Source organism: Carassius auratus, chromosome 3 (genome assembly GCF_003368295.1).
Source record: "Carassius auratus strain Wakin chromosome 3, ASM336829v1, whole genome shotgun sequence".
NCBI lineage: Eukaryota > Metazoa > Chordata > Actinopteri > Cypriniformes > Cyprinidae > Carassius > Carassius auratus.
In genome coordinates, this window is record NC_039245.1 from 11419081 (window position 1) to 11436768 (window position 17688).

General features: G+C 39.0%; 1 protein-coding gene across 3 annotated transcripts in view; it reads right to left on the reverse strand.

Moving 5' to 3' along the window:
- fam171a2a (family with sequence similarity 171 member A2a) overlaps positions 1–16744 on the reverse strand; it is a 36445-nt gene extending 19701 nt beyond the window's left edge. The window contains exons 1-2 of one of the 3 annotated variants that reach the window (XM_026209566.1): positions 16483–16744; positions 1485–1712 (exon numbers count right to left, since the gene is read on the reverse strand). In XM_026209566.1, coding sequence (XP_026065351.1) covers positions 1485–1712; positions 16483–16582 — 328 coding nt within the window. In that variant the 5' untranslated portion in view covers positions 16583–16744. Of the gene's footprint in view, positions 1–1484; positions 1713–16482 lie in introns of those variants that run through there. The other 2 variants (XM_026209559.1, XM_026209569.1) reach the window with 2 other exon arrangements.
- Positions 16745–17688: the final 944 nt, after the last annotated feature.

Consider the following 17688-nt stretch of genomic DNA (forward strand, 5'->3'; position numbering starts at 1 on the left):
TGCTAGTCATGTTATCCATCTGTCCTGTGATAAAACAACCATCCAGATGAAAACACGAGTCTGCCAAATAAACAGATTTTGTTAACTAGTAGTAATATCATAGCCATTACTGGCATAACAAGCATGTGTGGTTAGCAAACCATATATACCATTTATGTATATAAACATTACTTACAAACTGTGCTTGCTTTTTAGTTTAGACAAGGATCAGCCATAACAAAAGTTTACTGGCAGGGGAACTTTGTCTTTAAGAAACCTAACAGCCAAATAGAAGCCCATTAAAATAATACCAAACATTGATTAGTTGGTTGGTCATGTCAAATAATTAAAAAAAGAATACATTAAAAATAGTTTATATCCCTCAGACATAGTATCTGAATCTTATATTGATTCCTGTAAACTGACCTGAATAACATAAACTCCTTCTGATCTGTCATCTACACAATCTGAGTTGTCCACATTTCTGACAGCATCTCCTAATTTGGTATGACCAAAGGGAATGGGAATGTGTGTAATGCCACCCTTACGAGGCTATTGTCATACTAAGATGCCTCCATCCACCAGCCCGGCTAGTCCGGCACGACATTTACTGGCTAACTCCATATCTGTAACCCCACTGGATAAGTGCCTTCCGGCTGCTCGTACTGACAGCTTCTTGCTGAAATACATGATTTCACTGCCTCCCTTCCCCAGAGGTCTGACCACATAACTGGGTGGGGTTTGGGTGGAGAGAGGGGCGGCAGAGAACAGGCTGTTGTCCAAATAAAATTAAACCAATTGTAGAGCGAGAGAGTCAAAAGAGGACATGACTGTCCGGGGTCCGACTCCGAACAGCTGCTAGGTATCACCACACGGGTCAGCACGCTCCACAGCCCAGTGAGTGTTGTTTAACATTCCTGTCCATTTGTGTGCAAAGCTTCATCTGTATTACAGATCTAGATGGTTCATCCAAATGATAGGATGTAGCCAACAGGTCGCAAATCACTCATCAGATTTGGAAAGTTGACTGAGGCCATGAGCAAAAATGTCATCATGCTAACAGTTGCACTTGGAATGGCAATGTAATAGCTAATAAACCAATAATACATTTACCAAAAATTTACTTGAAGCTGCTTTGGATAAAAACGTGTGCTAAATACGTAATATAAATCAGGGGTTATTGGATACTTATTTTTGTGTTTCTTTCCAAGGTTACTCAAAAGCAACCTAATTAAATGCTAACATTTTGGGCATCTAGATTGAAATCAGAGGTCTTTTAATCTGCAGGCAAATGCCTTATGCATTTTTAATAAGGCATTAGCATGATTCCAGAAAAGCCCATAGACGCATATGGGTCTTACTCTATCAGTTTGACAGAAAGTCCAGTTAATGCGTGTGAGTTTCAGAATGAACCCGTATACTCTGTTTCTAACAGTAAACATGCAGGCTTCCCCTGACACCATGTCAAAAATGTTCAGTCCTATAGTAGTACAGGAAGTACTCACGTGGGATGCGGCTGGCTTGCCAGGGAGCTGAGTTTGTGACAAATCCGTGCTTTGATGCTGTGACGATGACCCATGTTCCTGGCCGGTACAGGAACGCAAGAGTGACAATCCCATCTTCTCCTGCAAGGTTGGATGCTAAGACCATTTGGTTTCCACATACCTGAACTGTGGATTCCTTTAATGGTGACAGGTCGCTGTTGTCAAATACCTGGACTTTAATCAGCACCTCTGTGGAAACAAGAAATGTAAGGCATTTTAAGCACTATTCCTTTGTAAAAGAAAATCATTTTAATACAGTTAGTTCAGTTCTGAATATACTGTCACAGTTGAGAAAACGCCACTGTGGACCAGACTTTGTGCCACAAGTTACCCGAGACTACATCCGTTTATGGAAATAAAGTTCTGTCAAGTCTCTTTTATCAACACATTCACTGTTTATGTTAGACACCTTTAGACCCAGTGGCATTCAACAGATGAGACGACTATATTTAGAAGTGTTTGTGCTGATCCTACATGTTAAGTTCTCTGGTTTGTTTACATTAAAGAGTCGAAAACATGGAGTGCCTTTGAGCTCTTTCAGTGAGACAGAATGACTGTCACCATGTTCGATTGACACTGGGCAAATCTGTCTAGCTGAGGACATGTGCTTACTGTTCGAAATGGATGACCTGGTTCATCCCCCCCCAGTACTTTTACAAGGGCACAATCAGAGACATGTAAACAGGCCAGGAAGACAGCAAGTCTGTGCCCTGTCCATTTATTTTTATTTGAGGGTCTGGGTACATGTTTTTTTTTTGGTTTCTACGGACATTAAATTTAACATTTTACTGCAAATACATACAGTATAAATCTTTCTATTAAAATTCTGTGAAAAATTTAAATTTTCCTTAATAAGGAAAAGTCATGAACAAGTCTTGTTTTCCCAACCAGAACTTTTATACACTCCATTCATGCAATGCTTGCTTCACGTCCTGTTCGATCACACGTGCTGCAGTGTCTTTCAGAACTTCTCGTTCTTTTGATTCTAAATGGGTCAATTGATGCACGTTACCATGGATACTAGGGCATGTCAGCAGGCTAACTGTGGGGGAAAAAAAATGGGTCCTTCATTTCCTGGCAAGGGGACACAAGTTTGCTTCTGAAAATGAGATTTTTGAACCAGTCATGCACTGCAGATCTAATCGCACAACAATGATGATTATATTCAAAGAACCCATATGAATCACACAGAGGCAGAATCCACCTGCATGCTCAGAAAAGGTCATATTCCCTTAACAAACTGTTTGGCTACCTTGTTTTCATAATATCATCCATAGTAAAACATAGTGGAGCAAGAAGGACTAGACCAGAGAAGGACAAGTTTAATAAAAATAATAAAAAAAATCGCGTTAACAATGTGTTAACTTGCCCAGCCCTAATATAAATATATGTAGACACACACACGCTACCATTTAAAAGTTTGTTAATACTTTAATAACAACATTAATACTTTCCTTTATTAAAAAAACATTAAAATGATTTAAAGTGACTGTAAAGACAACTGTTACAAAAGATTTACAGTTCAAAAATACTATGCTTTTCAATTATTTATCAAAGAATTATGAACTACTAATTATCACAGTTTCCACTAAGAAATAATGCAGTGCAACTGTCATCAACATCATAAGAAGAAATTATTACTGAGCACCATTCAGCATATTAAATTGATTTCTAAAGGATCATGTGACACTGAAGACTGGAGTTATGGCTGCTAAAAATACAGCCAGGAAAAAGGCATCAAGGGCTATTTGACCAAGAAGGAGAGTGATGGGGTGCTGTGCCAGATGACCTGGCCTCCACAGTCACCGGACCTGAACCCAATCGAGATGGTTTAGGGGTGAGCTGGACCGCAGACAGAAGGCAAAAGGGCAAACAAGTGCTAAGCATCTCTCGGGGAACTCCTTCAAGACTGTTGGAAGACCATTTCAGGTGACTACCTCTTGAAGCTCATCAAGAGAACGCCAAGAGTGTGTAAAGCAGTAATCAAAGCAAAAGGTGGCTACTTTGAAGAACCTACAATATGACATATTTTCAGTTGTTTCACACTTTTTTGTTATGTATATAATTCCACATGTGTTAATTCATAGTTTTGATGCCTTCAGTGTGAATCTACAATTTTCATAGTCATGAAAATAAAGAAAACTCTTTGAATGAGAAGGTGTGTCCAAACTTTTGGTCTGTACTGTATATATATATATTGTGTATATAATATAACACATTCAAGATCACTAAGAGGAACATTTTCAGAGTCCACTCAACCACCAGGATTTCCTGTACACAATTCCACTTCCTGACTATTGTTTCAGCTGAAGTGCAAAGTGCAAATAATCCAGGAAACTTTTCTGCGACATAAAAGTTCTGCGCCTCAGCGGAAAAATTAACTTGTGCTTCACTGAAAACTGAAACATACATTTATCATTATTTACTTGTATTAAGGAGTGAAAGCTTTTCCACTCATTTCTGAACACGGTGTCAGTCAGGAGCAGTGTTTCCCAGCAGGCTGACTGTGTCTATGTTACAGACATCTGATGAGACTGAATGGAGAGCACAGCACTTTTGAGTGAAGTACTTAGGGAGAATATGACAGGTATTTGCAAAGTATTTTACACATATTAACCTTTCCAAAAACAACAAACATTTCTACCCTGCTGAAAGGTCTGAAATGCAATTTAGCAATGCTTATTGGACCATAAACATTTCAAACGCCACAATTATCTATATTAACCAATCAGTTATTTATTTATTTATTGCCTCTTTAGCAGCCAAAATGGTGTTGCTGCTGTTGCTAGAGCTTAACTGGAGGATTTGTGAATCTTGTTCCTCTCTCTATCTTTTTTAAATGTGTTCCACTGCCAAACAATTACACCATCGGGTTTTAAATTAGAAAGCCTCATTGTTCAGGCAAGTGTGACTTCAGTGTGAAACCGGGGAAAGATGGTCGAGTGGGGAAATCCTACAAGACAAATCTCCAGTTTACACCAAGGCAAAAAGGTTGTCCTGGTGTCACCGATGGTTTCAGACCACCCTGTTGTTTTTTTAGACAGGCAGATGATGTGTTAACAGCCAAGCAGGAATGTCTGCCTGTCCAAAACCACTGGGTTTCGCAGGGTTGCATACAAAGTCTCAGACATAAAGGCAGTGTAGCCGTAGCCTTACTGTGCGGGCTGAATAAACACAGGCACTGATGTATGTGTGCTTTCAAGGTCCAACAGTAACACTCACTTAGCACCAAATGCAAGTAATGGTTTGGCCAGAACATAATAAATACATAAGGGATAGCCTAATACATAGATAAAGTTGATTTGTAAAAATAAAACACCTTACAGTTGCTGAAGTGAGGTGCACTATTCAAATGAATATGTTCACATAAGTCACCCAAACAAAAATATAATAAACAATGTGTCATACACATGATTTTGTGAATGATTATGTGGGTAATCACAATGATCTGTGCTATAAAAGAAATAAACTCCAAAATAATATACACAAAATAAAATTACATAAATTAAATCAAATTAACAATCAAATTAATTTCATAATACATTAAAATTATATTATAATAAAATGTATTAACATAATGAATAAAATGACTACAAAAATATAAAATTAATGTACAAAATATAAAACACACACACACACACACACACACACACACACACAAACACACACACACACACACACACACACACACACACACACACACACACACACACACACACACACACAGTAGCCTGTAAGCAATAAATGCATAAACTTTCATCTGAGAAAATTGCCCTATTTGTGTCTGCATCTTTGTTATGAAGAGCAAACTCTCACCTCTCCATCTGTGTAAGACAGTTTGGAGAGTCCTGGGTCACAGATATAGAACACCTCATTAATCATTTTCACCCTTTCCCCAGCAGCAGCTGGACGATGTCCTAAGCCAAGGAAAACAGGAAAATTCTAACCCAGGTCCTGCTCAGCAGGACAAAACTTTATGTAATAATCAGACAAAAAAAAAAAACATCTAACAATGAGCCTGCTATTAATTCTTCAGCTAAAACTAGAGCATATCTACTCTTCATGTGATAACATTTGAGAGGCATGCAGTCCCTGTCTCCTCTAGGCAACCTCATGAGATGATGCTTTTGCAGATATTTTCAGCATGTTGGATGTTATGTGAGGGTAATAACCAAGCAGCAAGGGGAAATGCTGCTTGAATTTGAGAAAAAAAATCCAATGTAAGATCAAATAAATCAAGGTCTGACTCTGTAAATATTTAGCTCGAGGAATCGTTACAGATTTAAAGGCCTGCAAAAACAAAACAGTCATCCAGAGTGCAAAATTTAGCTGGAAAGGAAAACTATTTCTTCTAAGGGCTCTAAAGGTATTGATACAACCCCCGAGAGGAAAAGCACAGCAGAAATGTGTTGACTCAGCTCTAATGAACCCATTGTTCAGGGAATTTATAGACTTCTGCACAGTTTGATGAGAGGAAATGTCCGAAATGTCAAGTCTGAAGTTAACAAGACTGGTCACTTTATCGGTCAGTGGTGGGCACTTAAAAAAAGAAAAATATTTATCAAGGAAAACAATGCTTTTACAAAAAATAAAATAAAAATAACTATCAAGAATAAAAGCAAAAACAGGCTTAAAATTTGGACCCAAGTATGAAATTTAAAAATCTACAAAATGAGCACTAAGGCAGAACTAGATTTTGGTTTTGCAAACCCAAACATGCAACCTTTTCTAAAGCCTTATCTAGATTAATGTTTCGAGACATCACCAAACTCATATTAGACATAATAAACTGAGCAAAACAAGACTTAACATTATAAGCAAGCCTCTACTGCTGCACTAGATGATGTCTGGCTGGTTTGTGTTTTTTGGGCATTGGGCCATTACATGTTTAACATAGATGATGTAATATCCAATTTTTCATGTGTTCTTTTCCTAAAGCTTTTTATACCCACTAAGCAAAATATCTAGACACATTGTGATGATGTGAAGCAGGATCTCCTTAGAGGTCAGGTTTACAGGGGCTCTGCTGCTGATAAATCTGCCGTTTCCTCTCAGTGTTGGGGTGTCTGGTGTCAACAAAGAAATTCCTACCTTTGAACAGCTGCCCGGGGAGTTCATGGTGGGCTGATGGCCAGACACACTCTTTAAAGTTGTGATTGCCCGTGTAACCAGAAAATCCTATAAAATCCTAAGCTATTCTGTACCCTTCTGCCCACCAACAGCCCATGCTATAAAGAGCCTTAAATAAAAGATCGGCTTGACATTACATGACATCACCTTAGAAAGACCTGAATTTGCAAATTCAGACAAAAACAGAATTCAATTCACTTTACATCTATCCCTAATAGTGGTTATATTGACAATATCTGTTGCTTACCAAAAAAAAAAAAAACGTTACTGTGATGTACCCTTACAGTCGGTCACTCTAAACATCACGATAGATGACCAGTACCTACCAAAGCGCCATGGATGCTGCCCCTTCCAGTGCCCTGTGCCCCTTTCTGGTGTAGGCCACAGACAAAGAGCCGAGCATTGTGTCCGGTCTATGTAGCATCTCAGGGCTCGGACCGGACAGAGCAAAGCTAGGGCTGGGTCTGCCTCCTCAGGGGTCAGCGCTTGCAGGCTCACCACCTGATCCCTGAAGAGAGTAATGGGAACCTTGGGCACATAGCCAGGCCAGGACCTCAAGATTACCTGGGAGTCAGCTGGCCCAAACTCTAGGCACAAATCGTCGACCGAAAATGCAAGCAGGTCCCCTACCCTCTTAATGGAGGCCAATGCAAGCAGGAGCAGAGTTTTCAAAGAAAAACAAACTTTAGCTTGACTGAGTGCAAGGGCTCAAATGGCCCCTGCTGTAGTGTTTTAAGCACCAGAGACAGGTCCCAAGAGGGTATGGAGGGGGGTCGGGAAGGATTTAACCTCCTGGCTCCTCTAAAGCCCCGTTCACACTGCGATTCTGGCAAATACACGGGTAAAGTGTTCCGGCAATTATTCCCAGGTCGCTAGATTTTGCACTTTCACACTGCCAGTGTTTACCCAGGATATATGCGTGTTTTCACACACAACCCGTAAAGATCCCGTAAGGACACGTGACATCAGGGCATGATGTGTAACGTACGAGTCGAAAACGTTAGGCATGTTAAACTTTCACTGAAGCTGGTGAACGATCTCAGCATCAGCACGGAAAGTGAGGAACTAACTGATCTCTGCTTCATTCCAGTTTGCACATATTTTTTTTTCGCATACGTTAATCTTCCTTCAAAACAGCCGGTAAAAGAGTCACGTGATAACATGCGTCATCACTAAGACATGGCATTAGATCTGGCTTTTGTTCACACAGCGCTCGTACTGGGATTGAACCCGGCAATGTTACTAGGTGCCCGACCCGGGTAAAGTGCCGGAATCAATCCCCTTCTTTGACTTGAGAGATTTTTTCCCCGGTTTGTTTCTTATTCAGCTGAGGTCATTCTGGAGAACAACATCTCTGAGTCACTATCAACATGAATACACTGAGTGTCGAATAGATGAGCTGCCACAGACATATCTGCACCTGTACAATCGCTAGTGGAGAGACTAAAGTTTCAGAGAAAGCATTTAATTCCTAGAAAGAAATTTCAACGAAGCTTGGTGCTGACGACCCGGAGTTATGCAAAAAGCGATGGAGGGAAACATCAGTTGCAAGTTTTCCAAAGCCATGAAAACAATGAAAGGAAAAAGTAAAGATATAAGGTAGCTGTCATGGTGCAGGGTGCTTTCCCAGCTTCCCCTGTGGTCTGTGTTGTCCTATCATGTTCGATAGCTCGTGGTCTGGACAATCAGCGCTGATCGTGGTGGGGGTGCGCAGATCACGAGCTGATTCTTCCCCACCTGTCACTCACTCCCCTACTCAATTATATGTCTCTACCTTTCTGTCTGTCATTGTAAGTAGATTGTTTTGTCACTACCCGTGTTTTGTGTAGTGTGCAAACATCAGTGTTCTACTGTTATCAAGGACTCGTAGTATGGAGATCCGACAGCTTGAGTGGTCCGCAGTGTGCCGGCCAGCTCTGGAATCTCAGTTCACCCGGGCAGTATTTAATTATTGTTTATGTTATTTTGTGTTTTGTGGCGAGAATAAACATTCTACTTTTCACTACTCTGCATCTGATTCCTCTACCCAGACAGTAGCAAGTACCAAATACATGTTTTTCAAATAAATGTTACACCGTACTGCTGCTGCTGCTGCTGTTGTTGTTGTTCTTTCCAAACAAATTTAAAAGGTATACAATAAAATGTCAAAATAAAACACAATAAAAAAAACCTTTGTTTTTATCAAATCATGACACCAAATCATGAATAGTTTATCCAGTTTAATCAAATAAACAAACAGGTTTGTGCTATGAGATGACCCCAATATTTTTTTCCACATCATGCTTAAGTTTCCAGACTATGAGACATTCACACTTCCCATAAAGGACTGATCATGGAAATAGAATTGTTCTTTTGTATTGCAAACACGATACTTGACTCTGAACTTCTGCTAATCGTTATTCTTTTGTCTAAAATATTCTGACCATTGGGGCCCGTCTCACACCTATATTGCCTACACTTATTCATTTCATCATTGTTTTGTTTAGGGGATATTTACGAGCGTCGCAACACATGTTTACATTAATTTACACCCCGTCTCCAGCAGCGCGGGGGGTGTTGGAAAGTTCGGAAAACAAACTTTGTTTGAAGTATATTGCGGGCTTATGTGCCGTATGCCCCAGGAGCCTCTGAAATAGTTTCAGTGGGACCACCGTCCTACCCTTTAACGAATTCAAACCAGGTCAGTACCGACTGCGCACGTTCCTCTATATTGCCACTGCTGTATTCCTCAGACTACCTGTGCCACTGCCGGAAGTAGTTGTCGCCTGTCGCCCGCCAGAACAAACACTAGATTGCATCTGGGGCTGATATTTCAGCTACTTTTCCATGTTCATTCAGTGTTTTATTTTTTAATGAACACAATGATGAACTATTATATTTAAAAATAATTTTATCTTTAATCTGAACATGATGTGCATGGTAATTAATTAAACTCATTAATTTGAGATTAATTTGATTAATTGGTACATTAAGTAATTAATTTTATTTCTATTTTTTTATAATCGCTTGACAACTGTATGCCAATGTGCATTGGCTTGTTTAGATTACACTTGAAGTAGATTGGTCTATCGAAGCAATATCCCCAAAATTGTCGGTCATCCGACGTGACATCGAGAGTGATTGACTGAAAGGGAACTGTAGTTACTATGGACAAAATACAAATAAATATACTCTTTCACATTAATATAATCTGCAATGCTTTATGAGAGTAAACAGCCACTAAAGAGTTTATTTGGAGGAATTGTTTGTCACAATTCTTTGATTGGTGGTATTTTTTTTTCTTTTTTGCTGAATCAAAATTTAAATAATGTGGACTGTAGGCTTCAACAAAATCATATACCATCAATCAACAACACAGTAGGTCAGTCTTTAAAGGTTTAATGTTAAAAAATATAAATCAATTAAAAATCATTAAAAGTCAATTCCCCATAAAGAAAAAGATATATATAAAAAAGATATATTCTCCAAGAACTTGACTGCTGCACTCTATTATAAACTGACCTATGATTGATATGAAGTCATACAAATTCCAAATTCAATGACATCTAATAAAAGCATCATTCAGCACAATGCTGCAATTGTGTCCCAAATAAAAGCATAGAGTGGCAAGCTCGGGCAGCACTCAAACAAGTGCTGTCATGTTAACCCTAGTTAATGCATGAGAGGAGGAGGATGTAATACACCCTTAAGGGGAATCTCTTGATATCTACTGGAAGTTGATAAAAGCATAGACTAATTATGTGGTGACAGGACAGTATCCTACACAATCATGAATGCAATATAAAAGAGAAGAGCAAAACTGTTTTTTTCAAATGTTTCAATTAAAAAAGTGAAAAGTGAAAGTGACATACAGCCAAGTATGGTGAACCATACTCAATATTCGTTCTCTGCATTTAACCCATCTAATTTGCACACGCAAACCTTGAACACACACTTGGAGCAGAGTGCAGCAATTTATGGTGCAACGGCCGGGGAGCAGTTGCGGGTGTGGTGCCTTGCTCAAGGGCACCTAGGTCATCGTATTGCTGGCCCAGGATGCGAACACACAACTCTAGGGTTGGGAGTCAAACTCTCTAACCACTAGGCCACGACTTCCCCCATTAATCTGCCTTCTTCCTGACTTGAATATCGGCTCAAAATCATTACTGCACAGCTGTTTTTCAAATTGTGGAAAATGGGCACGGTCAACACCTGCCTAAAGGCACAGACGGACTCACTTAGATCTCCAGAAGTCATTTTGCATTAGTGTCTTAGCTGGCTTACCCTCACCAGGCCTTTGTCCCAAATCAGAGTTGGCGGCTCTAGGTGTCAGTTTGATTAGGACGGTGATGTGCATGCCGTGCCACTACAAAAACCCATCAGGATAACAATATTTCACGCTCTGGTAGATACTTTGCACCATGTTAGTAGCAAACATCTGATGCCTCAATGCGATTCACACAGTCCTTTAGCTCACAGCTGTTAAATGATGCTGCTTAAAAGGATGCAAGATAATGATATATATATATATATATATATATATATATATATATATATATATATATATATATATATATATATATATATGTTTAGAAAAAAAATTACTATAGGTACTCAAAAATGCATGCAAAGATCAGTTTCCTGAACATAAAGATAAAACTAAAGATGTAACAGGAAACGGCCCTGCCATCCACCTATTGTGTTTACATGATGGGTTGACTCTCAAGTCAAGTCTCAAATCTACTTTATTTATAGAGTCCTTTCCACTACAAAGTAGACCAAAGGACTGTACAGCAACATAAGATGAGAATAGTAATAGAAAAACAATTAAAACAGTTTACTTCTTCCAAAGTCAACAATTTAAAGCCATAGAAATCAAGTACATATGTTTAAAAGCTAGATTTAAAAACATCAACTGAGGGTGCAGATCTGATGTCAGGTGGAAGGGTATTCCACATTCTTGGGCCAGCAACTGAAAATGCATGATCCCCCTTTGTTTTAAGGCAAGTTTTTGGAACTGAGAGCAGTAAGCAGTTAAATGATCTTTGGGATCTACCAAAGTTCAAATTAATCAGGTCCGTAATATATTCTGGGGCCATATCATGGACAGCTTTAAAAACGTACAGCAACACCTCATACTGAATCCGATATTTTAACCCAGATTTCTTATTTGGGACTGCACATTAGCACATCGTTTATGTCAGTCAACCTTATTTGGGGAATAACCTTATTGGGGGAAGTTTTGGCCTAGTGGTTAGAGAGTTTGACTCTTAACCCTAGGGTTGTGGGTTTGAGTCTCGGACCGGTAGTACCATGACTAAGGTGCCCTTGAGCAAGGCACCGAACCCCCAACTGCTCCCTGGGTGCCGCAGCATAAATGGCTGCCCACTGCTCCAGTTGTGTGTGTTCACTGCTGTGTGTGTGCACTTTGGATGGGTTAAATGCAGAGCACAAATCCTAAATATGGGTCACCATACTTGGCTGTATATCACGTCACTTTCCCTTTTTTTTTTTTTTTGGCCCAAAAATGATTACTTCAGATCTACTCACATTTAGCTGTAGGCAATTTTGCTCTAAACAACACTTTACCTCCTCAAGACATAATAACAAAGATGAATGAGAAGTTGACTCACCCAGATCTAATAGGCAAATAAATCTGAATATCATCAGTATAACGATGATAAGACATAATAGGGGTGTAACGGTACGCAAAAATCACGGTTCGGTACGTACCTCGGTTTTAAAGTCACGGTTTGGTTCATTTTCGGTAAAGTAAGGTAAAGAAATGCAAACATTAAACTGCAGGTTGTTGTTTATTACTATAAACTTTTACAGATTACAGTGCAGCATTACCAATCCCAGCTTGTAGGCCTGCTCATATTTAAAAAAATCTATATAACTTTTCCAAAGTGTAAAGTTGTAGCATCAACAGTTTCAGTTTGCTCAGATTTCGTTATTGAGTTGGACCGATCGGAATTAAGAGCAAAGGTCTGTTTAAATGCCGACGGGAGCTGCGTTTGAATTACAATAGTTTTTTTCCTAGTTGTAGTGATGTTCACACTCGCGTGATGCCTTTTGAAAACCTTAGGCCGACACACTGGCATATTACACCTGTCAAAAATAGTCTATTTTGCTGTCAAAACTGTTCACGGTGTCCTTTATCAGTAGGCTTTATATTTATGCTCAACATGAAGTATAGATATTGTTGTCATGAAGACAAGATCCTGGTCTGGTGGCGGCCTCCCTTTATGTCACCTAGAGTAGCAGCAGCGCGCCAGCGCCACATCAGGCCAGTGTGTCACCGGCAGCTGCAGGGTGGGATTATGCTGAACGCAGAGACTTCCGCCACTTAATATGTTCGTTTGGAAACACGAAAATGTACCTATGTTCCGCATACAAAATATTGCATTCGGTCATTCGGTACACACATGCACCGTACCGAAAGCCCTGTACTGAAACGGTCGGTAAGAATACACGTACCGTTACACCCCTAAGACATAATGTGTGTGTTTTTTTTTTTAAATAAGGCCTAAAGGCAACAGAATTAGTGAAAACAGAATAGGTCCCTAAATGGAGCCCTGAGGTACTCCACTGTCAATAGAGACTGAAGAGGACAAAAATTTTCCAAACTTCACTGAAAAGGATCGTCCCTTCAAATAATAAGAAAACCATTTTAAAACAGTCCCTCTCAGACCCACAACATGCTGTAAACATTTAATAAGGATATCATGAACTATTAGATCAAAAGCTGCACTAAAGTCGAGCATAATCAAAGCTCCTAGACTACCCAAGTCTGCAATGAGTAACCAATTATTGGGAACTCGCAATAGAGCTGATTCAGTGCTGTGTCCTGGCCTAAAGCCAGACTGAAAAGCATCTAGCACATCATTATTAGCCAAAAAAGAGCACAGCTGAGGCAAAACAAATTTCTTTCAATATTTTTGAAATACAGGGCAGCTTTGAAATTGGCCGATAATATGTAAATTCCAAAGGGTCCAGAGCAGACTTCTTTAGAAGGGGCTGAATGACCGCATGCTAAAGACATGATGGAAGAAGACCTGTAGAAAGGCTACAGTTCATAATAGATGTAATACTTGGTCCAATAAAGTCAGCTGTTATACAAAGCAAACCTGAAGGCAAATCATCCCAACTGGTAGCTGGGCGTTTCAAATGAGCAATAATATGACTAATATCGATAGATGAAACCAGATCAAATTCATCCAGAGTTTTGACACTAGTAGAGTTTTCTGCTACCTTTCCATCCAAATTAAGAAACCTAGACCTAATGTTTTTTGTTTTTCCAGAGAAAACACTTAAAAACTTCTCACAACACTCTGTAGATGGAGGTATCATAACAGTATTTGGATTTGGATTAAAAAACCAAAATTTTTGGTTAGTTTGAATGCTGCAATATATTTGAAAAATATGCTGCTTTAGCATCCTTTACTGATACCCAAGATACGAGTCTCGTAACATCTGATGAAAGACCAGATGTTTATTTCTCTTCCAAGCACGTTCTGCCTTCCTACACTGCTGTTTAAGAATATGAGATGTTCATTAAACCAAGGCTGACGATTTACCTTAAAATGCTTAATCTTGTAAAGAGCAACAGAGTCCTTCAAGACTTCAGAGCATACAGAATTAAAAACAATAAGTAATTAATCTGGATCAGCCATGAGAGGTGCAGACTCCAACCATGATACATCAGAAAAGGTATTAAAAATCTCACCAAAAAGCCTGTGGTGTTGATGGAGTAATTGTACGGGAACAAACACAAGAGATCCGACTCGCTCTCATTTCATTCGGTACATTTACACTGAAAGTAATATGATAATATAATATGAAAGATATATGATCTGAAATGCAAACATCATTAACATCAACATCAAAAATTGACAGCCCTAAGGAAAAAAAAACTAGGTCCAAAGTATGTCCTCTCTCATGCGTAGGGCCGTAGACGTGCTGAATAAAATTAAATGAGTCCATCAGGATGAAAACTCCTTAACCAAAGGCTTTTCAGGACAACACAACTGAATATTAAAATCGCCCACAATTAAGATATAAGCAGACGATAATGAAATAGAGGACACAAAATCTGAAAATTCCTGGATAAAAGCCTGGTCGATAAATGACCACAGCCAAAACAGGCTTAAAGAACTCCAGTTTTAATAACTGAACTTCAAAGCTTGAGTATATCAGGGTCGATAAACAGTGACATTTAAACTGCTGTTTGCATACTATACTCGGATTCGTAATTCTTGAAGCTGAGTAGAAATTATTCATTTAAATTTGACAATATCACTTTTTTGTAAGTATAGACTTTGGAGGAAAGAAGCAGGATTTAGAAATTCTAAGAAAATGATGCTGGAAAATACGTCATGCTGCAGTAATTAGCTGCTGTCTTCCCAATCTAACACCAATAAATGATCATAATTTTTTAATAATAATTGACATTTAAAAACTCTTGGGTCAGGTTTAAAGGTCACATTTGATGGTGCCATAACATGATAGATAGATAGATAGACAGTAAAACATTGATTAAAAGGATCCCAGACTTTTAAAAATGTCATCCCAGGTCCTTCTCAGCTCCGGAACTGGGAACTCACACACAGCTTTATGACGTGGCTTCACCTTTAGCTCTCTCTTCAAAGGGTCCCATTAAAGGCTGCAGTCCAGTAATGAACTTCTGATGTTGGTCAAAAACATCTAATGACTTTGCAGAATATGTTACTAACCACAAAAATACTAAACACATGCTGACAGTCAAAGTTTCAAATTCAGTATACAGACTTTCTTTAAATTTCTCTATTTGAATGGTTCAGATAAGGCAGAACTTAGACCAAAATGTCTGTGGTTGACTTTTTGAACTGTTTACTACGAGCACCTGTGGAGCGCATACAGGAAAAAAAGCTCCAAGCCTACATTAATATGCGTTGGAAGTTGCTGTGGAAGAAACGGGTTCACAAAAGAGTTTGCACAAACAGACCCTAAAAGACCAGTTAGGTCCTGTGGCGACAAACTGCCACCAGACTAGAGTAATAAATCTATAGCAAGAAAAAATATATAGCGGGCACTTACACAGGGAAATTACACATATGTTTGTTTTTCTCTTAAATGCAATATTTGTTGGCCAAAACAATGTTTTGATATTTGTATATGCCACATTTTATATTTTAATCTTGCTGTTTAAAACTCTGCTGACAAGTCGATATTATGTTGTGACAGGGTCCCCTTGGGGCAAGTTGTCACAAAAGGTTCAATTTTAAATAACGTTTTATTTCTTGGTGTAACAGTTACATTGAAAATAATAGGCTAATAATAATAATTGCAACTTCCATGGGTCTCCCTTATACTTTTACAATAAACACATAGTTTATTCATATAAATAATTATGAACTAACTTACAGAGGTTAAATAAACCGGTAGATAACGGTGTTTTCTCTCAGTGAACTACTTCAGAAATAGCAGCGTGGGTGGGCTTAAAATACGAAACGATATTAGCTTCACTATAGCCTGTAGTTTATCATAAGATAACGTGCATTCTTAAATCAAGATAAGAATGAAACTAATGCCAGATGCAACTGTTTTTCTGAAACTCATGGCCCGTTTAACTAACTTCTTCACTTTACAGATACACGGCGGGCTCATCTGAGTTTGAAATCCTTTGTTTCCAAACTGTAACTCCCAAAAGGCACTAAAGTAAATGTGCACAAAAGCTACGGCGCGTGATAATCTGCTGGGAGCGCAAATGCGACAGTTACATAATAAAACCTGGAGTCGATGTTCCGTTCTTCACGCTACACAAATAACACATTCAAAGACGGATGCTACAGTCTCAAATCAAACTCACCGACTGGTCCTGGGGTCTGCAGGGATTTAGCCAGCGTCCTCCAAGCACTACAGAGGAAAAGAAAAAGAAAAAAAGAGCGGGGGGTGTGCGGTGGACGCATTCTTAAAGCGGAATCGTCAGATCCTCCTTAAGTAGCAGTTCATCCATGTTTCGTTGCGGGATGGCACAAGACTGACTGATCTAAAGTGCGGTTGCCACGGGTGCCCACTCCCTTCCCGAGTACGACTGCTCCGCTTCTTTCAGTCCTGTTGTCCCAAATGGGAGGGGGCGATTTTGGAGTGCAGTGCTCCCATGCGCCCTCTGTCGGTCGAGGCTCATAAGCAACTTTTCATGTTTGGACCATTTGTGAAGGCCGTTCCAGCGTTTTATTGATTGAAGGAATAGTTAACACACACACACAAAATAATAATAATAATAATAATAATACTTTTCCAACAAAAATATTATTGCTGAACATTTACCCTCAGGCCATACGAGATATAGACGATTTTGTTTTGTCATCACAACAGATTTGGAGAAATGTAGTAGGCTACTACATCGTATGGTTCCTCTGCAGTAAATGGGTGCCGTCAGAATGATAAAAACAGAAAAGTAATCCACACAACTGAAGTCCATCATCAGTTAATGTCTTGTGAAGTGAAAATCTGCTTGTTTGTAAGAAACAAATCAATCATTAAAGCATTAAAACTTATTGGAAAAATATGAATCCATAATTCATAATAACGCTTCCTCCAGTGAAAACTTCCATCCTGTTATCCCATCACATCAATATCCACTGACATATTTGTAGAAGGGTTTCTGACTGTTTTTGTTTGTAAACACAGTGCTTGATTTTAGCATATTTCTCTCCTTATTCAGACAAGACAACTTTTTCACTTGAGAAAGCAATATTACAGATAGCAGAGGACTCATATTTCAGATGGAAGCAATGGTTTACAATCCTTGATGGATTTGTTTATTACAAACATGCAGCTTTTCACGATGTTAACTGATGGGCTGGAGTCATGTGGATTAATGGTGGATTTTTGTGACTTTCATTCTGATGGCACCCATTCACCGCAGAGGATCCACAGGTGAACAAGTGATGCAATAATACATTTCTCCAAATCTGTTCTGATAAAGTAACAAACTCATTTACATATTGGATGGCCTGAGGATTAGTACAATTTTCAGCAAATTAAAATTCTTATACATACACGGTTCACT